Raw genomic sequence first — 23,003 nt, 5'->3', positions numbered from 1 at the left:
ACGGCCTGCCTGATATACTGGTCAGTGACAACGGGCCATGTTTCACCAGTGCCGAATTTAAAGAATTCATGACCCACAATGGGATCAAACATGTCACCTCGGCCCCATTCAAACCAGTCTCCAATGGGCAGGCACAGCGGGCAGTACAAACAATCAAACAGAGCCTCAAATGAGTCACAGAAGGCTCACTCCAAACCAGCCTGTCCCGAGTACTGCTCAGCTACCGCATGAGACCCCACTCGCTCACAAGGGTGTCCCCGGCTGAGCTGCTCATGAAAAGGACACTTAAAACCAGACTCTCGCTGGTAAACCCCAATCTGCATGATCAGGTAGAGAGCAGGCGGCAGCAACAAAATGTAAACGATGGTCGCGCCACTGTGTCACGGGAAATTGATCTGAATGACCCTGTTTATGTGCTAAACAATGGACATGGTCCCAAATGGATTGTGGGAACGGTGATAGCTAAAGAAGGGAGTATGGTGTTTGTAGTGAAACTAGACAATGGACAAATTTGCAGAAAGCACCTGGACCAAACGAGGCTGCGGTTCACAGACTGCCCTGAACAACCCACAGCAGACACCACCTTTTTCAAGCCCACAACACACACCCAAAGGATCAATGACACCACCCCATACCAGGAAATCGAACCCATCATGCCCAGCACGGCCAGGCTCACCCAACAGCCCTGCAGGGCCAACAACACACCGGCCCAGCGAGGGCACAGCCAACACACCAGAACAGACATTTGTACCGAGGCGGTCCACCAGGGAAAGAAAGGCTCCCGACCGCCTCACCTTGTAAATAGTGTTCACTTTGACTTTGGTGGGGGGGGAGTGATGTTGTGTATCTGTAAAGCATACACTCCCATGTTTCGCTACCAGGGAGTGCACCCCTGAAGTCCCAAGGGATCCCAGCATCCCTTGGGAGCACTGTATATAAGCCAGCCCCTAAGGCCTGTTCCTCACTCTGGAGTGTCTTATTAAAGACTGAGATCACTGTTACTCTAACCTCCCTGTGTGCAGGCTCATCTGTGTTGGGAACACAATAAGTTCCACTTCTCTCCCTGCTCCCCGTAACCCTTTACTCCGTTATCGCTCAGTTTTTTTCTAGGCGTAGAGGGTTGATACTGCCCCTGGGCGGAGAACAATATTGGGCCTGGAGATTTTGTGGCCCGTGTCTGCGCCCATGAAGAAAATCTGGTTTGTGAAGCGGAACCTTCGCTCCGGGACCGCGGATCCGGGGGATGAGTTTGCGCGTTGTTACCGGAAGTGCGGGATGTTCTGGATTGGGTGAGTTACCGGGAGGCCCGGAGCCCCGAGGCCCAGTATGGTTTATCCGTCGGTCTGAACTCGGGTTCTCACCGCGACCTGGCCACTTCCCCTCCCCCCAGGGTGTATCTGCAAGAAATGATCTTTCAGAGGGACTGAGACTAATTGACACTTTCTTTTTTCAGATACATCTGAGGATTCTCTACACTTGCTCCTGAATGAATGAGTATAATGTTTCTGTCACGATTGGCTTTGCAACTAGCGAAAGCGCCCAGATTTCCAGGTAAGCTGAAGTTTAATAGAATCAGAGACATTTTAGGACAGAAGGGAGCCATTTGATCCGTCAGGACTGTGCTAGTTCTATAACCACAGAACCAAGGACATTTACACTTGGCTCTTTTCTGAAATGAATCTCACTGCTCCACTCTCCCCATCGCCCAGTATATTTTCTGTCACAGACATTTCTGTGGCAAAAAATATAATGCTCCAACTCTTTGTAAAGTCAGAGCCGATTTTGTCTCCCTGACCATCAGTATCCAATGGGGTGTTGCCTCCCAGGTGTTGGGGTAAGAGACATCATGAGAGTGAAAAATATTCTGAAAAGGGAGGGAAACCAACCAGAAATTGTGGTTCATATAAAAGCCAATGACATAGGAAAGAGTAGCAGGCAGATATTAAGGACTTTGGTTCCAGATTAATTTGTGAGGCATTGATGGTAATCTCAGGATTACTCCCAGTGCCACATGCTGGGCTAGTTAGGGAGAACAGATTAGGCATGTCACTATATGACTAGAAAGATGTTGCAGAAGAAAAAATTTCAGATTTCTAAGATATTGGGACACTTTCTCGATAGAGGCAAACTGCACAGAAGGAACATGCTTTACCTGAATCAGAGAGGTACCTTATTGAGAGGGTAAATAAGGAAGGTGGAGATGCAAAACAGCAGACCTAGAAAGCGGGAAAACAAAGAGTGATGGGGAATATTTGAGAGACTATGATCCTGAAAAAAAATTAATTGCCACTTGAAAATTTTATAACTGAATGAAAGTCAGTATGGATTTGTTAAAGATCAATCATGTTTGACTAACTTGATTAAGTTCTTTGAAGTAACGGAGAAGTTGAATGAGGGTAGTGCAGTTGATGTTGTGTATATGGACTTTCAAAAGGTGTTTGATGAAGTGCCACATAACATACTGGTTAGCAAAATTAAAGCCAATGGGATCAAAGTGTCTGTGTGGATACGAAATTGGATAAGGGACAGAAAGCAGAGAGTAATGGTGAATGGTTGGTTTTCAGACTGGAGTGGTGTTCCTCAGGGCCACTACTCTTGACCTGCACTTGGGTATACAGGGCATAGTTTCGAAGTTTGCACATGACACGAATCTCGAAAATGTAGTAAACAATGAGGAGGACATAGATAGACTGGTGAAATGGGCAGACACATGGCAATTGAAATTTAAAGCAGAGAAGTGTGAAGTGATGCACTTTGGTGGGAAGAATGAGGAGAGGCAATATAAGCTAAATGATACAGTTTTAAAGGGGGGACGGAGAGACCTGGGGGTTGTAAGTTTCTCGAACTTGACACCATTTCTTCGTTGCAAATAATCTTCAGTTCGACTGAGTTATGACACATGCAATGTCTTAAGTCGTACAGTGAAATAAACAATATTATCCCTTTCTGTCTGCATAGAGACAAAACATCATCGATTCTTTCGTTCTTGTCTCTCTGAATTGTGAAGAAAAGCTTAAGATCTTTATAGGACTGTAGTCAATACACTCATTCCTTGTAACCTTGATGAATCATTGGTGTGATAAAAGTTTTTTTCAGTTTTCCGAACTAATCTGTTGATCATTTTCTTGTTTGTTTGTAATTTAGGTTACCCTCTTATCGGGAAGTCTGTGACCCCTTATTTAAGCATTATTGCTAACAAAAGACCTCTTCTTACTGACAAGGTTTTTTCTTGCTAAATGTCATCCATATCCTGAAGCATTCTGGGAATGAGCAACTTGACCATTTTATTATTTCTAGCTACAAATGGGGAACAAAGAAATGGCAGACCAATTGAACAAATACTTTGGTTCTGTCTTCACGAAGGAAGACACAACTAACGTTCCAGAAATACTAGGGGACCGAGGGTCTAGCGAGAAGGAAGAACTGAAGGAAATCCTTATTAGCCAGGAAATTGTGTTTGGGAAATTGATGGGATTGAAGGCCGATAAATCCCCAGGGCCTGATAGTTTGCAGCCCAGAGTGCTTAAGGAAGTGGCCCTAGAAATAGTGGATGCATTGGTGATCATTTTCTACATTCTATTGACTCTGGATCAGTTCCTATGGACTGAAGGGTAGCTAATGTAACATCACTTTTTAAAAAAGGAGGGAGAGAAAAAAAAGGGAATTATAGACCGGTTAGCCTGACATCAGTAGTGGGGAAAATGTTGGAATCAATTATTAAAGGTAAAATAGCACATTTGGAAAGCAGTGACAGGATCGGTCCAAGTCAGCATGCATTTATGAAAGGGAAATCATGCTTGACAAATCTTCTAGAATTTTTTGAGGATGTAACTAATAGAGTAGACAAGGGAGAACCAGTGGATGTGGTGTATTTGGACTTTCAAAGGGCTTTTGACAAAATCCCACACAAGAGATTAGTGTGCAAAATCAAAGCGCATGGTATTGGGGGTAATGTATTGATATGGATAGAGAACTGGTTGGTAGACAGGAAGCAGAGAGTCGGGATAAATGGGTCCTTTTCAGAATGGCAGGCAGTGACTAGTGGGGTGCAGCAGGGCTCAGTGCTGGGATCCCAGCTATTTACAATATACATCAATGATTTAGATGAAGGAATTGAATGTAATATCTCCAAGTTTGCAGATGACACTAAACTGGGTGGCGGTGTGAGCTGCGAGGAAGATGCTAAGAGGCTGCAGGGTGACTTGGACAAGGTTAGGTGAGTGGGCAAATGCATGGCAGATGCAGTATAATGTGGATAAATGTGAGGTTATCCACTTTGGTGGCAAAAACATGAAGGCAGAATATTATCTGAATGGCGGAAGATTAGGAAAAGGGGAGGTGCAGCGAGACCTGGGTGTCATGGTACATCAGTCATTGAAAGTTGGCATGCAGGTGCAGCAGGCGGTGAAGGCAGCAAATGGCATGTTGGCCTTCATAGCTAGAGGATTTGAGTATAGGAGCAGGGAGGTCTTGCTGCAGCTATACAGGGCCTTGGTGAGGCCTCACCTGGAATATTGTGTTCAGTTTTGGTCTCCTAATCTGAGGAAGGACGTTCTTGCTATTGAGGGAGTGCAGCGAAGGTTTACCAGACTGATGCCCGGGATGGCAGGACTGACATATGAGGAGAGACTGGATCGACTGGGCCTGTATTCACTGGAGCTTAAAAGAATGAGAGGGGATCTCATAGAAACATATAAAATTCTGATGTTGGGGGAGTCCAGAACCAGGGGTCACAGTCTAAGGATTAAGGATAAGGGGTAAGCCATTTCGGACCAAGATGCGGATAAACTTCTTCACTCAGAGAGTTGTTAACCTGTGGAATTCTCTTCCGCAGAGATTTGTTGATGCCGGTTCGTTAGATATATTCAAGAGGGAGTTGGATATGGCCCTTACGGCTAAAGGGATCAATGGGTATGGAGAGAAAGCAGGAAAGGGGTACTGAGGTGAATGATCAGCCATGATCTTATTGAATGGTGGTGCAGGCTCGAAGGGCCGAATGGCCTAGTCCTGCACCTCTTTTGTATGTTTCTATGTTACAAGCTATTTATAAGTGAAAAGAAAGCAAAACCTTAATCATATGAGATTAAATCCTAATCCTATGTATATATGTATATAGGAATAGAGTTTTTTTTTTTACAGGGTGTATGCACACAATTCTTTGGTGCAGGGAAGGTTTAGAAGGCTGTTTTTATTTAACTTTAGGCCTTAGAGACGGTGCAGAAGGATGAGGGACCAGCTATGTGGAGAAGCTGGGGGCTTTCTCCTTGGAGCAGAGGCGATCAAGAGGAGATTTGATAGAGGTGTTCAAAATCATGAATGGTTTTGATAGTAAATAAGGAGAAACAGTTTCCAGTGGCAGAAGGGTCGGTAACCAGAGGACACAGATTTAAGGTGATATGCAAAAGAACCTGAGGCATCATGAGTAAACTTTTTTTTTATGCAACAAGTTGTTGTGATCTGGAATGCACTGCCTGACGGTGGTCGAAGTAGATTCGACAGTAACTTTCAAATTGGAATTGGAGAAATACTTGAAGGGGAAACAAATTACAGGACTATAGGGAAAGAGCAGGCGAGGGGGACTAATTGGACAACTCTTTCAAAGACCTGGCACAGGCATGATGGGCCGAATGGCCTCCTCTGTGCTGCATCATTGTATGATTCTATACGCTCCTGCATTCTCCTTCTGAGCCTGGCCAAATCTTGTCCCCTCAGCTTTCTGTTTAAAGCCCGTCTCTGTCCCTATCTTTAATCTCCCTGTGTTCACAAGCACAGTGCCTGGGACCTTCCAGTGTGAGATATTTATCAATTACCAAAACAGACCAGCAAATTGAATATTATTTGTAGTTTTTGGGCGGAAATAGACATTTTAACCACTTTTTGTCTCTGCCTTTTTTCAAAAAAAGCTAATGGAATTCTAGGTTTTACCACAAGAACATAAAAACCAAGCGGTGATGATGAGTCTTAATAAAACCTAAGTTAGAATATGGTTCAGTATTGGGCTTCACGCTATAGGAAGGATATTGTGGCTTTAGGGATGGTACCATGCTGCCCGGTATGATGAAATACAAAGACTTTAGAACAACATGGATTATGGGGAGAAATATTAGAGGTGTTTAAAATTATGGAAGGATGGGACAGGGTTTCAGCATTAGTGGTTGAGACAGAAGAAGAAAGAAAAAAGAGCTTGCGTTTACGTAGCGCCTTTCATAGAAACATAGAAATTTACAGCGCATAAGGAGGCCATTTCGGCCCATTGTGTCTGCGCCGGCTGAGAAAGCCACACTTGGTCAGCAGCCCTAAAGGTTACAATGACGGAAAGGCAAAGAGCACCCAGCCCAAACAGTCCGCCTCACACAACTGCGACACCTCTTATACTGAAATATTCTACACTCCACCCCAACTGGAGCCATGTTATCTCCTGGGAGAGGCAAAACCAGATAAAGACCCAGGCCAATTTAGGGAGAAAAAAACCTGGGAAAATTCCTCTGCAACCCATCCAGGCGATCGAAACCAGTCCAGGAGATCACCCTGGCCGTATTCTATTCCCTGCAGTACTAACCATTATATCTGTGCCGTCCAACAAAAGGTCATCCAGTCTAATCCCAATTACCAACTCTAGGTCCTGCAGGTTACTGCACTTTAAGTGCCTGTCCAATCATCTCTTAAAAGTGGTGAGGGTTTCTGCATCCACCACTCTTCCAGGCAGCGAGTTCCAGATCCCCACAATCCTCTGCGTAAAGAAGTCCCCCCTCAAATCCTCTCTAAACCTTTCACCAACCACCTTAAAACTATGCCCCCTCGTAATAGACCCCTCCATCAATGGAAATAGACCGTTACTATTCACTATGTCCAGGCTCCTCAATATTTTGTACACCTCAATGAGGTCTCCTCTCAACCTCCTCTGTTCCAATGAGAACAAACCCAGCCTATCCAATCTGTCCTCATAACTAAAATTCTCCATTCTCAGGCAGCATTCTAGTAAATCTCCTCTGCACCCTCTCTTGTGCAATCACGTCCTTCCTATAATACGGCGACCAGAACTGCATGCAGTACTCCAGCTGTGGCCTAACCAAAGTATTATACAATTTAAGCAAACCTCCCTGCTCTTGTATTCTATGCCTCGGCCAATAAAGGCAAGCATTCCGTATGCCTTCTTAATCACCTTATCCACCTGGCCTGCTACTTTCAGGGATCTGTGGGTTCAGTCCCACACTCCTGATCTTTGGGCACCCTGTGCGGAGGGGAGCGGGTAGGTCCGAGGGCCTCCTCGTAGGACTGCTCCTGGGCACGGCCAAGGGTGCCATCAGCCGGTCCAGGCAGCGGGCGGTCGAGGGGGTTGTTCAACCTGACTGCCTGCCTCTCTTCCGCGCGTACATCCGCGCCAGGGTGTCCTTGGAGATGGCGCACGCGGTGTCCACCGGTACGCTCGCGGCCTTCCGCGAGAGATGGGCACCGGAGGGACTGGAGTGCATCGTCACGCCCGGCAACCAAATTTTAATTTGATTTTATGTTTTAAAGTTTAATTTGTTTTAATTGCCGGTATTTTTAGTGTCCCCCTCCCCTTTTATAGGGGGCACTTGGAGAAAAAAAAATATCTGATTTTAGTGCCCCAAAAAAAACTTTAAAAAAAACAAAAACACAAAAAAAAACACAAAAAAAGGGCCTTGGAAATGTTTGGTGCGCCCCCCAGATCGGCGGGACACGATTTAATGATTTAATGTTTTAATTTTCTCACAAAGAGTTCTGTGGACAAGCACTCCAAGGTCCCTTTGTTCATCTACACTATTAAGTGGCCGCCTGCTTAATGTGTATACCTTTTTCTTATTAGCCCTCCCAAAGTACATCACCTCACTTCTCTGAATTAAAATCCATTTGCCACTGCTGTGCCCACCTGACCAGTAGATTGATATCCTCCTGCAGCCCATGACTTTCCTCTTCATTATCAACAACACAGCCAATTTTAGTGTTGTCTGCAAACTTTTTCTTAATCATACTCCCGATATTCAAATCTAAATCGTTGATGATATATGCCACAAAAAGCAAGGGACCCAGTACTGAGCCCTGCGGAACCCTACTGGAAACATCCTTCCAGTCACAAAAACATCCATCAATCATTACCCTTTGCTTCCTACCTCCAAGCCAATTTTGGATCCAACTTGCCACTTTACCCTGTATTCCATGGGCTTTAACCTTCATGACCAGTCTACCATGCGGGACCTTATCAGAATTCTTGCTAAAGCCCATAGATACTACATCGTGCATATTACCCTCATCGACCCTCTTGGTTACCTCCTCAAAAAATTCAATCAGGTTAGTCAAACACGATCTTCCCTGAACAAATCCGTGCTGGCTGTCCCTAATTAATCCTTGCCTATCCAAATGCAGATTTATCCTGTCTTTCAGGATTTTTTTCCAATAATTTTCCCACCATTGAGGTTAGGCTGATAGGCCTATAATTACTCAGCCTATTCCTTTTTCCCTTCTTAAACAAGGGTACTACATTAGCAGTCCTTCAGTCCTCTGTCACCATGCCCAGATCCAAAGATGACTGGAAAATTATGGTCAAGGCCTCTGCTATTTCCTCTCTTACTTCGTTCAGCAGCCTGGAATGCATTTCATCCGGGCCTGGGGACTTATCTACTTTCAAAGCTGCTAAATGTCTTGATACTTCCTCTCTCACTATATTTATTTCATCCAGAATATCGCACTCCTCCTCGATAGCAGTATCTGCATTACCTCTTTCCTTTGTGAAAACAGATGTAAAGTATTCGTTAAGAACCCTACCAACATCATCTGCCTCCACACAAAGATTACCCTCATGGTCTCTAATAGGCCCTACCCTTTCTTTAGTTACCCTGTTACTCTTAATATATTTATAGAACATCTTAGGGTTTTCCTTAATTTTACTGGCCAAAAATTTCTCGTGCTCTCTCTTAGCATTCCTAATATCCTTTTTGATTTTGCCTCTTAACTTCCTATATTCCTCTAAAGATTCTAAAGTATTTAGCCATTGGTATATGACATAAGTGTCCCTTTTTTTCTTAATCCTCCCCTGTAAGTACGTAGACATCCAGGGGGTTCTAGAATTATTTTTCCCAGCCTTTTTCTAAAGGGCACATGTTTGGTCTGAGCCTTCCCGATCTCCTCCTTGAATGCCTTCCACTGTTCCGACAAGTAGTTGGTTTCAGTCCACTATAGCCAAATCACTCCTTAACTTAGCAAAATTAGCTTTTCTCCAATTTGGAACTTTTATTCCAGGCCTATTCTTGTCCTTATCCATAAACAACTTGAATCTGACTGAATTATGGTCACTGGCACCCAAGTGCTCTCCCACTGCCCAGCTTCATTCCCCAAAACTAAATCCAAGACCGCCTCCTCTTGTGTTGGACTTGCTACATACTGACTAAAAAAGTTCTCTTGATTGTATTTCACACTATACCCTTCACACTAAATTTGTCCCAATCAATATTTGGACAGTTCCCTACTGTTACTACCCTATGGTTTTTGGACTTCACAGCAATTTGCCTACATATTTGCTCCTCTATCTCCCTCCCACTGTTTGGGGGTCTATAATACACGCCCAGCAGTGTGATCACCCCTTTTTTATTTTTCATTTCGGCCCATATGGCCTCATTTGATAATCCCTCCAACATATCATCCCTCCTCACCGCTGTAATAGTTTCTTTAATCAGTACCGCAACCCACCCCCCCCCTTTTTACCCCCCTCTCTGTCTTGTCTAAGAATCCTGTAGCCAGGAATATTGATCTGCCAAACCTGCCCCTCTTTCAGCCATGTTTCTGTAATGGCTATAATGTCATACTTCCAAGTGTCTACCTGTGCTCTTCCGCCTTATTTGCTATACTCCTTGCATTAAAGTATATACCATTCATCACAGGACGACCTGTGCTTACTACATACTAAGCCCTGTTTCCTCTGTCTTACAGATTCGCTTTCTAGATTCTTGCTATCCAATTTCTGCTTTACTTCCTTCCCTTTTGAATTTGGACTCTGGTTCCCATCCCCCTGCCAAGCTAGTTTAAACTCTCCCTAACAGCATTAGCAAAACTCCGAGGATATTGGTCCCGGCGCTGTTGAGGTGCAACCCGTCCGGTTTGTACAGATCCCATCTCCCCCAGAAACAGTCCCAATGCCTCAAGAATTTAAAACCCTCCCTCCTACACCAACTTTCCAGCCATGTGTTCATCCTCTCTATCCTTCTATTCTTATACTCATTAGCACGTGGCACCAGTAGTAACCCTGAGATTACTACCTTTGAGGTCCTACCCTTTAATTGTCTTCCTAGCTCCCTGACCTCACGACCTCAAGAAGTCTCAAAGTGCTTTATAGCTAATTAAGTACTTTTGAAGTATAGTCACTGTTATAATATGGGAAACGTGACAGCCAATTTAAACACAGCAAGCTCCTCCAAACAGCAATGAGATATATGAACTCCCCTGCTCCTCTTCACATAATGCCGTGGGATCTTGTATGCTCACCTGCGAGGGTAGTCGGAGCCACGGATTAATGTTTCATCCAAAAGATGGCGACAGTGCACAGAAGTGCTTGCCTCGATTATGTGCTCAAGCCTCTTGAGTGGGACTTGAACTCTCAATCCCTGACTCAGAAATGAGGGTACTACCACTCGGCCAAGGCTGACCCCGTATTATGTGATGCACTATTAGAAATCATGTCAACGTTCAGGATTAGATCAGATAGGTGGATGAAGGAAAAGGGAATAAAGAGATGCAGGAACAGGGCAGGTGAATGAGATTGGGACTATTTTTTCGTGTGAAGGGTAAACGCCCACACACGCTGGTTGGGCCAAATGACCTGTTTCCATGTTGTAGCTTCTGTGCATTTCTATGCAGACTAAGTTCCAGAGTCTTTTGCAAAAATTCTATCGTGTACTTCCTTCAGATTGTGCCAGCGATTGTTTGCCATTTTGCAATAACAAATTTGAATTTGATAACCATTAACTACCAATCACACAAGATTTCCAAGTCAGCATTTGCAATGAGCAATAATCTGCTGAAATCTAGACCATGACTAGTTAATATTGGGAGTGTCAGTGGTTCAATACATGTATTGTAATAAGATGCAGTTCCCTGTTTTGCACAACTGCACATGTTACACCAGTGTTGCAGTTGTTTTATTCACAATTTGTCTCTGACAAGTATGTAAAATGTTAGCACTTTTAAAAGCTCTCGTTCATGGTCTTGGTGTAATCAACTAGTGAAACATTCTTGTGCTCGTTTTTAAAACCACATGACTTTCAGGAGATTGTATCAGCTCCACACCATGTCTGTCACTGAACTCTTCAGCTCACAGAATAGTACTTCAGAAACTGCTTATTCAGATGTTATCCAATTCATGCAAATATGCAGCCTTTTCCTGTGTAAATTATTAATGTTTCAACCAAGAAAGTTCAGTAACAGAAGCATTGGAAATTTCCAGTGGTTATGTCTCCTTTGCTTTTTGGGGACAGCAAAAAAAGATTTTTTTCTCTGAGCCAACTTGTGACATTTTATTTAAACAGTATTAAATAAAAAATGTAGTGGGAATAAGCGTTTCGACAGCAGGAAACAATGCATTGATAGATTTTCTGAATACACACGTGGCAAAAAAAGGCACACATTAAAAAATATTGCAAAGAAACAGGTCGTTTGGCCCATTTTGCCACTGAGATTAGCAGAAAAGCTGTCTGGAGCAAAGGCTTCACAAAATGGCCAGCCTCTGTTTATTTTCAGACTAATGAGTTAATTGTGTCTCGTAGTAAGAAGGAATTTTGCATAGAATCTTGTTACGGCACAGAAGGGTGCCATTCAGCCTATCATCCCTGTGCTGGCTGAAAAAGAGCTATCCAGCCTAATCCCACTTTCCAGCTCTTGGTCCGTAGTTGTAGGTTTCGGCACTTCATGTGCATATCCAAATACTTTTTAAATGTGATGAGGGTTTCTGCCTCTACCACCCTTTTCAGGCAGTGAGTTCCAGACCCCCACCACCCTCTGAGATTTTTAATTCTATTTTATATTTAAGTCTTTTGTATTTTCTGTAGAATTTTATTTTTCCTATTCCTTTCCCAATGATGCTCCTGTCATTGGACAGAAGGGGAAAATACATTGTGGATTTTGATGCTGGCACTTATGGGCTTGACCAAGGTGCAGTAGTAAGAAGGTGCTTTTGAGCAGTGCAGTAACAAAATCTTCAATGTCTGTTTGTCCTTCTTCCCTGGCTTCATGCCTGAAATTGTCACCATTTCTCGAACAGTCAAAACTCGGACTTGAAATGGGCTCTTCAATCAGTTCAGTGCTCTTCCAGAAGACTTATTTAGATTTTATACAAACTTTATTCTTTCTTTTTTAGGGACGCAATCTCTCTTTAGCTCTGCTATTCAGCAATGCAGTGCATTATCCAGAGATTGCTACACACAGCCTCGTCAAAGTAAAGTGAAACCACAACGTTGGTGTGCAGTGGATCATGAGCTGGAGGAGCTCCTCATTCCACGGAAATTGTCCATTAGTCCATTAGAAAGTTGGCTAACAGTTCGATACCGTGTACCCAGATTGGATCCAAACCGTGAACAAAGTATCGGAATAATTCTGTGGCAGCCTTCTCAGCAGTATGACTGCCCTTCTACTGAGGGAACTCTACATATTGGAGAAAATGGAGAAGCAATGAACTACAATATAGACATAATCCAATGTAAAAACGTACTAAAGATTCGCAGGAGAAAGATGAACAGACACAAGTACAAAAAATTGCTAAAACGTACAAAGTTTTTACGTAGACGGATCAAGGACAATCGCAGACGAAGGCGGCAGGTAAGTTGGCCTTATAGTGGTTACCCATATCTAAAATGTCTGGCGTTTGTCTACAAGGCACCTGGTTGGATTGGGATAATTCCTGTGTGTGAGCAGGGTTTAAAAGACATTTTAAGCAAGCATTTTAAGGATGAATTTTATGCATACCTAATAGTTTCATGTTATGTACACATTTTATATCGCTGCGTAAGTGAATTAAAGTGCATTATTGTACCACTATTGAAGCATGTACATACTTTCCATAACATGTTGGGTGCAATAAGCCATGCTCCTCTTGATAAATGTGTTTAAAAAAAAAAAATGAATGGACACACAAGTATGTTCCCCCGCCCACAGTTTTCTCCTGCCACCTCCTCTCTTTGTCCTGGCGACAGTGGGGTGGTATTTCATGGATGGCAACAGACCTCCAGCATCGCAGACAAATGGCCATTCTTCATGTGTCAAACTGGACTGAGAGTTGTGGCTGGATTATTTGAATGTTTGTGATAAGCACATTTATCAAGACGAGCATTGGCTTATTGCACCCACCATCATCATCATAGGCAGTCTCTCAGAATCGAGGAAGACTTGCTTCCACTCCTGAAGTGAGTTCTTTGGTGGCTGAACAGTCCAATACAAGAGCCACAGACTCTGTCACAGGTGGGACAGATAGTCATTGAGGGAAGGAGTGGGTGGGACTAGTTTGCCGCACGCTCTTTCCGCTGCCTGCGCTTGATTTCTGCATGCTCTCGGTGTTGAGACTCGAGGTGCTCAGCGCCCTCCCGGATGCACTTTCTCCACTTGGGGCGGTCTTTGGCCAGGGACTCCCAAGTGTCAGTGGGGATGCCGCACTTGATCAGGGAGGCTTTGAGGGTGTCCTTGTAATGTTTCAGCTGCCCACCTTTGGCTCGTTTGCCGTGAAGGAGCTCCACGTAGAGCACTTGCTTTGGGAGTCTCTTGTCTGTCATGCAAACTATGTGGCCTGCCCAGCGGAGCTGATCGAGTGTGGTCAATGCTTCAATGCTGGGGATGTTAGCCTGGACGAGGATGCTGATGTTGGTGCGTCTGTCCTCCCAGGAGATTTGTAGGATCTTGCCGAGACAGCATGTTATGGAAAGTTTTTTGGGAGAGGGAAGGGACCACATCTTCACTTAACCTTATGCTCACCTGATGTGCATACAGTTACTGCCATGTGCCATTGGATAGCAGTTAGAAGCAGGGGCGTTAGATCAACCATCCCTCCATTTTCTAAGGCCAGTTTACTTCCCACCTGAGGTCAGCTAAAGCAGTCCAGACCAGCGTTTGAATTTCATATACATGGCTGCCTGTGTCCTAACTTGCACCAAGTCAGGCTCACCCATCACCCCTGTGCTCGCTGACCTACATTGGCTCCCGGTTAAGCAACGCCTCGATTTCAAAATTCTCATCCTTGTTTACAAATCCCTCCATGGCCTTGCCCCTCCCTTTCTCTGTAATCGTTTTCAGCCCCACAACCCCCGCTCCCCCCCCCGCAAGATTCCGCGCTCCTCTAATTTTGTCCTCTTGAGCATCCCTGATTATAATTGCTCAAACATTGGTGGCCATGCCTTCTATTGCCTAGGCCCTAAGCTCTGGAATTCCCTGCCTAAACCGCTCCACCTCTCTACCTCTCTTTCCTCCTACAAGACGCTCCTTAAAATATATCTCCTTGACTGAGCTTTTGGTCACCTGCCCTAATTTCTCCTTCTGTGACTCTGTCAAATCTTTTGTCTCCTAATACTCTTGTGAATACTCACTACGTTCAAGGCGCTATATAAATACAAGTTGTTATTCCTGCCCTGACCGGCATGGCTCAGTACTAAACCAGGTGTTGCGGTTGCCCCGTAAGCATCAGCAGCGTCCAGTGTATTTTTAAAACCTTTGGGAAAGAAGTTTTTTAATTTTTGTAAGCAATCATATTTATATTGTGCCCATAGATATACTGTCATTTTTTTTAAATAAAGTTTGGAAGCAATTTCAAACATCATATGTGTTTCTCTTAACGTCCAGTGTAGTTCATCATCATAGGCAGTCCCTCGAAATCGAAGACTTGTTTCCACCGTAAAAGTGAGTTCTCAGGTGGCTGAACAGTCCAATATGGGAATTACAGTCTCTGTCACAGGTGGGACAGACAGTGGTTGAAGGAAAGGGTGGGTGGGGAGTCTGGTTTGCCGCATGCGCCTTCCGCTGCCTGCACTTGTTTTCTGCATGCTCTCAGTGACAAGACTCGAGATGCTCAGCGCCCTTCCAGATGCTTTTCCTCCACTTAGGGCGGTCTTTGGCCAGGGATTCCCAGGTGTCGATGCACTTTATCAAGGAGGCTTTGAGGGTGTCCTTGAAACGTTTCCTCTGCCCACCTGGGCCTCACCTGCCATGTAGGAGTTCAGAGTAGAATTCTTGCTTTGGGAGTCTTGTGTCAGGCATGCGAACAATGTGGCCCGCCCAGCAGAGCTGGTCGAATGTGGTCAGTGCTTCGATGTTGACCTGATCGAGAACATTGACATTGGTGCGTCTGTCCTCCCAGAGGATTTGCAGGATCTTGTAGTTGAGGAGAGCACATACCTGTGATTAAATTACAATTTTCTATCCTGAAGTTTTAGACATAATTTTATTGCTCTGTGTTTTCACAGATACAGTTTGAGAGGGATTTGAAACAAATCTGGAAGAAAGCTGGACTGAAGAAACCACCAGAAGGCTGGCAGGCACCAAAGATATTTGTGAAACGATACCATGGAAAATCTGAATGACATTGGAAACAAAGCAGCTGTGTTCTATATAGAGTGAAGCAAAATGTTTTGACGAATAGCTGTCTGGAGTCTTATTTTAGATAAATAATCTAATGATTCGTATTGCTTTTGTGTAAAGAGGAAATTGGTCACCTATAAGATACAATACATGTATGACTAACAAGTTAAACCTTGAATTTAGGAGTTAGTTCTTAGCCTCAAATATTGATGTATTCATAACAACAACATGCATTTATAAAGCGCCTTTTGAAGTAGTAAAATGTCCCAGGGTGCTTCACAGAACCATTATCACACAATTTGACACCGATCCACATAAGGAGAAATTAGAACAGGTGACCAAAAGCTTCGACACAGAGGTAGGTTTTTTAAGGAGCATCTTAAAGGAGGATAGAGAGAGGTTTAGAAAGGGAATTCCAGAGTTCCAGTCCCTTCTGTTGGATATGCACTGCAAGTGTGAGAGACTGGATTCAGTGCTGTGAGAATCTGTCCAGTAGTCACAAAATTGAGTCTCTATTAGCTGTAGGAGTGGGTTCCTGCAGAAATAGCTTCAATATTTTGGTTCTATAAATTCAGGTTCCAATAACGGTCAAGGTGTGGAATTGAACAACGGTTTTAAATTAGGAGGAAATATTTATAATTGTGGAGAGGCTTCATTGAAGAGTTTATTTCATGTAATTTTGACCTTGTACTGAGACCGTTCTGTAAATCTTACTACCTGGTACAAGGCCACATCCACATTGAATAAACCCTTCAGGATTGGTATGCTTATTGCAATTGCTTTCTACACACTATTATTAAACTCTCGTGATTTAAACGGATGTTGCATTTATACATCAGGTTTGCAGTCAGGGACCCAATCGTACAAAATTAAATAACTAAGTGCTTTCTAGAAGATTACTCTTTGAAAAGTATTGCCAGCCCTCTGGTTCCTTGCCATGAAGATATCCTCATGTGAGCCTGGCCAATGAGCACTTGGCATCCCAGCCACATCCCAATCTTGGCCTTGTGATCTTTACACACATGAACTTTCCCAGAGGTGTCACTGGATATTCATCTGGAATTGAAAAGGAGTCTTTCTGAAACTCAAGGAAATAGTTCTTTGAGGCCCCCAAGATTGAAGGGAACTCTTATTGTGGTGCAGTAAAAGAAAGACTTAGATTTATATAGCGCCTTTCATGACAACCGGACGTCTCAAAGCGCTTTACAGCCAATTCAGTACTTTTGGAGTGTAGTCACTGTTGTAATGTAGGAATCGTAACTACTGTACCATGAAGATCAAGCAAGTTCTGGGTTCAGTTCTGACCTGGGTTGAGTTAGCAAATCTCGGCCAGAGTGCAGTGAGATTATAATTGTTTTTGATGTTCTGAGGCTTTAGTGATGAAAAATCAGCCACATTTCTTACTTGTAAGAATCCAGTGGCAATCTGCCTGCAGGCAGCATTTACTTTCCCTTATTGTCACTGAAATGGCACTGAATGTGTTTTCATGCTACACAATGAATCTCACACTCCAGTTTATGATTCTGTTAAGATGCATTGTCAGTAGAATGGTGGGCTCCTGGACGTTAAAGCTGCCAAAGTCTTTAGATATAAGAACAGAAGAAATAGGAGCAGGGGTAGGCCAATCAGCCCCTCAAGCCTGCTCTGCCATTCAATAAGATCATGGCTGATCTACCTCAACAATTTCCTGCACTATTCCCATATCCCATGATATGTTGAACTTTGATTCCTTTTGACATGGCTACCAATTCCTTAGCGTGCTGCTCAGTCTTTGTGTTTGGAAGTCAGTGTTACCTGGTTCTTGTACTGGTCCCAATGCAATCTTGCCACATCCAGTTGTGAATGGTGGTGGTCAGTTAAACAGCTAACAGGAGGAGGCAGCGCCCGTGAACATCCCCATCCTTGACGATGGCAGAGCACGTGAGTACACTACCGTAAACATTCACTCCCTCGACCACTGTGGCTGCAGTGTGTACCATCTACAAGATGCACTGCAGCAACTCGCCAAGGCTTCTTCCACAGCATCCCCCAAACATGCAACCTCTACCACCTAGAAGGATAAGGATAGCATAGGAACACCTCCAACTCACACACCATCCTGACTTGCACATAGATCGCTGTTCCTTCATGGTTGATGGTGAGAGTCACTGGTGATAGGGACATGTGAGCAGGGGTGCTATTGTACCTGATTTTTAAGTAACGAGATAGTAGAGCAGGTCAGAGTCAGAGAACCCTGGTGACAATCGTGGCGTTTATGTTGGGTTGAAGAGGGAAAAGAGAATACCATGGAAATATTCAACCTCAGAAAGGCAGATTGTGAGATGATGATGGAAACTGCACTGACAGCACTCAGGGCAAAAGTGTGAGAATGTAGGAACAGGAGGAGGCCATTCAGCCCATCGAGCTTGTTTTAACATTCAATTAGATAATGGCTGATCTGTATCCTAACTCCATGTACCTGCCTTGGCTCCGTATCTCTTAATATCCTTAAATAGGAAAATCTATCCATCTCGGATTTAAAATTATTAATTGAGCTAGAAAAGTGCATCATGTTTAGATATATTACACAGAGTACATAACATACTGTTAGGGAAGGTGGATGAAGTAATGCGAGGAAGAAAAGGAAAAACATTCTGATGTCCATTTAATGTACTAATTGTAATGATAGAAAATTCACGGGTTGGGAGTGAGCAATTCTGCATGTTGCAGGAGTGGGTGCATCGGAGTTTTTGGCCCATGCATTGTCCTACAGGTAGCACAATGGACAAAGACACACATAACATCCAGGCTAAAGAGCTTAAGAAACTGGTCAGACGAGCTCAGACAGGAGCAGGAAGGCTCGCCCTCACCACCATCCGCAATTTGGGCTGGATTTCATATCTGACTGGATATGGGTTCTGCCCCAAATTTCAGCATCTGCCTGCCCTGTGCCCTCCCCCAGCCCTGGAATTTCAACTAAACAGCTATTCTGCGAAGGCCGTGCTCCCATTATTTCAAAAGAACATCTCAACATCGGTAAGGAGAAAGAGTCAGCAGTTGGAATGTATTGTTATTGTAAGTGGCAACTGTCAGATCAGACACACAACATGTACAACACAAAAACACACCAACACTGGTGTTTTACAACAAATCAGTATTATTAAAGAATGTCTATGGATTCTCTATACACGTTGCAATGTTTTATATGAATCACTTTTGTACATAGAATAACAGAATTTTACTGCACAGGAATGGGCCATTCGGCCCAACAGGTCTATGCCGGTGTTTATGCTCCACACGAGATTTTCATTAAAAATACTACTTCCTACTTCCTAAACTGCATGTACATTATGTACAAGGTTGGATTTATAATTGGCAAACTGCACTTTCAATCCTTCATAATACACCAACTGCCCTGTAGCATGCTGCAAAAAGGCAAAAAAAATCTGAGAAGTATTAGTCCCTTAAATCATAGAACCATAGAACTTTACAGCACAGAAGGAGGCCATTTGGCCCATCGTGACTGCCAGCCGAAAAAGCTATGCAGCCTAATCCCACTTTCCAGCTCTTGGTCCGTAGCCCTGTGGGTTACGGCAATTCAAGTGCGTATTTAAGTATTTTTTAAATGCTGTGAGGGTTTCTGCCTCTACCACCCTTTCAGGCAGTGAGTTCCAGACCCCCACCACCCTCTGGGTGAAAAAGAATTCTCCTCAAATCTCCTCTAAACTTCCTACCACTTTAAATCTATGCATATATAAATAAGAGTTTATAATAAATAATATTTTATTTAGAAATCCATCAGAAAGTGCTGAACAACAATGTTATTCATCCAAAACAAACAACACATCTCCCTCCTCTCCCCTTTCTCCCTGCTAATTCCTTCCCCTTTTCTCCCCTCCCATCACAACAATAACGTATGTTGGAGTCGAGCTCCACCAACAATCCTCTGAGTCCACAGTCAACGAGCCATTGTTCATGAATTGTGGCAAGAATGTTCAACCGCACAGGTCATTAGAGTGTAACCCAACCCTGTTCTCGCCTGAAATACTCTTTGCAGTGGGATTCATTGTTAAAGGTGACCAGGAATGGGAAGCCCTAACAGGTTTTCCTCCTCTCTAGTCCAGAGGTGCTGAGGCCAATTGTAGCTGCCACATCTGGCCTTCAGCACGGATCAGGGAACAAGCCTGGGACCTGCCTGTGGCCCAGAGTCGTTACCAACAGAGCTAGAGGGAACGTTTTAACTTTCAAGTGTCAGTAATGTCTTAAACTCTAACAGACAACAATTGAGTTAGAATCTGCTTAATAAGGTTGCTGTTTTGCTTTGACAGGGAGGGGATTGAGTACATTGGCATTGTCCGTCCAAGCTCATTGGAATGGGTAATACTCATTGAGAAGCTACAGACAGTCCTGCCTGTTCTACCTTAACAAGTGGAGGCAGATGGTCTGGCATGGGGAAGAGCTGGGTGAGGGAGGAGGAGAGTATAAACCTCACTTAGGACTAATACAGCTGGAGGCAGCTTGATATGTCGACCATGTTTCAACGGGATGGCCTCTACCTAAACCAAACCTGCATGACATGATCATTTTAGAGATTACACACTTTTACAAATATTACACAGTATTGCACAAGTATTACAGAGAGTCAATACAATAGAATACAACATAAGATGAGGATTGGTATAAAATCACCAGTATATACCAGAAACTTTGCATCATTAAACATCTTTACCCACCCAAAACATCACTGTACCACAAGGACTACCCTTGGATTGGGTTAGTTGGGGGGGAGGAGAACTCACAGTTCTATAGAATCAAGAACGCTGGGTTATCATGTCAGCTTAAATTATGTTCCTCCAATTTTCTCCCCTAAAGCTGTTGGCGCCTGCTGGGGTCTGGTTCAATGGCTGACAGCCTCTCATTTCTCTCTTCCACCTCACCCAAATAGCTATTCTTTAGAGGTGAGTCTAGACAGAGAGTTTCAGCCGGCTATTGGGAGGCATCGCAGCCACCATCATCATCATAGGCTGTCTCTCAGAGTCGAGGATGACTTGCTTCCACTCTAAAAGTGAGTTCTCAGGTGACTGAGGAGTCCAATGCGGAACCTACAGTCTCTGTTACATGTGGGGCAGACAGTGGTTGAAGGAAAGGGTGGTCAGGGAGCTTGGGTTGACGCAAGCTCCTTCCGCTGTCTATGCTTGATTTCTGTGTGTTCTCGGCGAAGGGACTCGAGATGCTCAGCTCCCTCCGGGATGCTTTTCCTCCACTTTGGGCGCTTTTGGGCCAGGAATTCCCAGGAGTCGGTGGGGATATTGCACTTTGTCAAGGAGGCTTTGAGGGTGTCCTTGAAGCATTTCCTCTGCCCACCTGGGGCTCGCTTGCCGGGTCGAAGCTCCGCCTAGAGCGCTTGCTTTGGGAGTCTCGTGTTGGGCATGCGGACGATGTGGCCCATCCAGCAGAGCTGATCGAGCGTGGTCAGTGCTTCGATGCTGGGGATGTTGGCCTGAGCAAGAACACTGATGTTTGTGCGTCTGTCCTGCCAATGAATTTGCAGGATCTTGCAGAGGCGTTTTGAGGTGTCTGCTGTATATAGTCCACGTCTCTGAGCAATATAGGAGGTCGGGTATTATTACTGCACTGTGGGCCATGAGCTTGGTGCCGGATTTGAGGTCCTAGCCTTTGAACACTCTCTTCCTCAGGCGACCGAAGGCTGCACTAGCACACTGAAGGCGGTGTTGGACCTCATCGTCGATGTCTGCTCTTGCTGACAGTAGGCTCCCGAGGTATGGAATATGGTCCACGTTGTCCAAGGCCTCATCGTGGATTTTGATAATCAGGGGGCATTGCAGCCAAGCATAATCCCACCCTCACCTGACCTCGTGGCCATTGGCTAACAGGAGCTGCGAGATGGTGATCAGAAAGAGGAGCCTTGTACTCCACCTAGCCCAGGACAAAGACCTTGGCTATAACTAGTCAATCCAACATGAATTGAACCTGAGAACTTCCTGAATGGTTCAGTTCCACACCAAATGGTGCATGTATCAACTAAGACAAGAAGGGGTGAGGTGGGAAAGCTCATCTATAAACATCTTTTACTTCTGTTTTACATCTGAAAGCTACAAGTTGTGGTGCTTCTGGGAAAAATATAAAAATTGTCAAGTGCTCTGGGTCCCACCAGGAGCCTGGAATATATCCATGTGTCCCCAGGGCCTCGGACATGGATCACATTTTCTAACCGAGTGACCGTCCCGGTCAGCGGGCGAGCAGCGTGCGAGTCTCCGGGGAACCTGCTCGCAGGCTGGAGGAACAACTTCCCGAGTTATCTGCAGGAATGGCTGGCATGGAAACTTCTCCTGTTGAGTTTCTCAGGATTGTTGGATGCCATGTGGGAAAATTCCCTAAAAATGTCATGATAGGTTTCATCACCTGCAAGAAGAACAAATGCACTTAGAATTAAGAGATGGAATGAGATCATAAGAGGTACTGATAGATTTTTATAAGGTGATGGTTAGGCCACAATTCGAGTACCACGTGCCGTTTAAATGCTCCATTATTGATAGGACATTAGCGCCATAGTAAGCATACAGCATCGATTCATCAGGATGATGCCAGCGATGGGAGACTTGAGATAGTGAGACTAGTTCAAACTTGAGCAGTGCGAGCTCAGAGGAGATTTAATAAATGTTTTTTTTAATTATGAAAGGCTTTAATAGACCCAATAGGAAAACATTATTTACACTGGTTGGCGAGTCAGTGACAAGAGGTCATCTATTTAAAACTGTTACTAAAGGAGTGAGGGGCGAGATTAGGAGAAATTTATTTACACAGAGAGTTGTTGGAGCGTGCAATTTTTACCAACAGGGAATAGTTAGGCAGAGATTATTGCATCTTGTAAAGGGAAAGTGAAGCAGAAGAAGATACCTGGCTGTGGGGAAAGAGAGCAGATGGGTGAGGTTAGTTTTTTGTTTCTGCATCAAAGAGCCAGCACAGAAGAAGTTGGGTTGAATGGCCTTCTTCAGTGCTGTAAAAGTCTCTGGTCCTGACAGTAAGCAGTGTTCTGTTTCATAAACATGTCTTCCAGTTTTTTCCCTTCCAGGGGCACTGGATAGCAAGGTGAGGTATGGTTCCAGAGACACTGGATACCAAGATGAGATATGGTTGCAGAGGCACTGGATATGGAGATGAGGTATGGTTCCAGAGGCACTGGATAGCAAGGTGAGGTATGGTTCCAGAGACACTGGATACCAGGGTGAGGTATGGTTCCAGAGGCACGGGATATGGAGATGAGGTATGGTTCCAGAGGCACTGGATATGGAGATGAGGTATGGTTCCAGAGACACTGGATATGGAGATGAGGTATGGTTCCAGAGTCACTGGATATGGAGATGAGGTATGGTTCCAGAGGCACTGGATACCAAGATGAGATATGGTTCCAGAGGCACTGGATACCAAGGTGAGGTATG

The 23,003-nt window shown here is 44.3% G+C and overlaps 1 protein-coding gene across 3 annotated transcripts; it reads left to right on the top strand.

Annotated features, from left to right (window-relative positions):
• The first annotated feature begins 1,138 nt into the window (after nucleotides 1-1,138).
• Nucleotides 1,139-18,728, top strand: aurkaip1 (aurora kinase A interacting protein 1). 3 transcript variants are annotated; one of them, XM_070860340.1, is made up of 4 exons: nucleotides 1,139-1,289; nucleotides 1,454-1,551; nucleotides 12,365-12,822; nucleotides 15,450-18,728. In XM_070860340.1, the coding sequence occupies exons 2-4, from the start codon at nucleotides 1,491-1,493 to the stop codon at nucleotides 15,564-15,566; spliced, it is 636 nt and encodes a 211-aa protein (XP_070716441.1). In that variant the 5' UTR covers nucleotides 1,139-1,289; nucleotides 1,454-1,490; the 3' UTR covers nucleotides 15,567-18,728. The 3 variants fall into 3 exon arrangements, with proteins under 3 accessions (XP_070716441.1, XP_070716439.1, XP_070716442.1); XM_070860341.1 differs by lacking the exon at nucleotides 1,139-1,289 and adding an exon at nucleotides 1,307-1,324; XM_070860338.1 differs by lacking the exon at nucleotides 1,139-1,289 and having other exon boundaries at nucleotides 1,296-1,551.
• Nucleotides 18,729-23,003: the final 4,275 nt, after the last annotated feature.

The sequence above is a fragment of the Pristiophorus japonicus genome, chromosome 18 (assembly GCF_044704955.1).
Source record: "Pristiophorus japonicus isolate sPriJap1 chromosome 18, sPriJap1.hap1, whole genome shotgun sequence".
Classification (NCBI taxonomy): Eukaryota; Metazoa; Chordata; class Chondrichthyes; family Pristiophoridae; genus Pristiophorus; species Pristiophorus japonicus.
The sequence above is the reverse complement of the archived record's forward strand: the minus strand, read 5'-3'. Positions and strand labels throughout refer to the sequence as shown.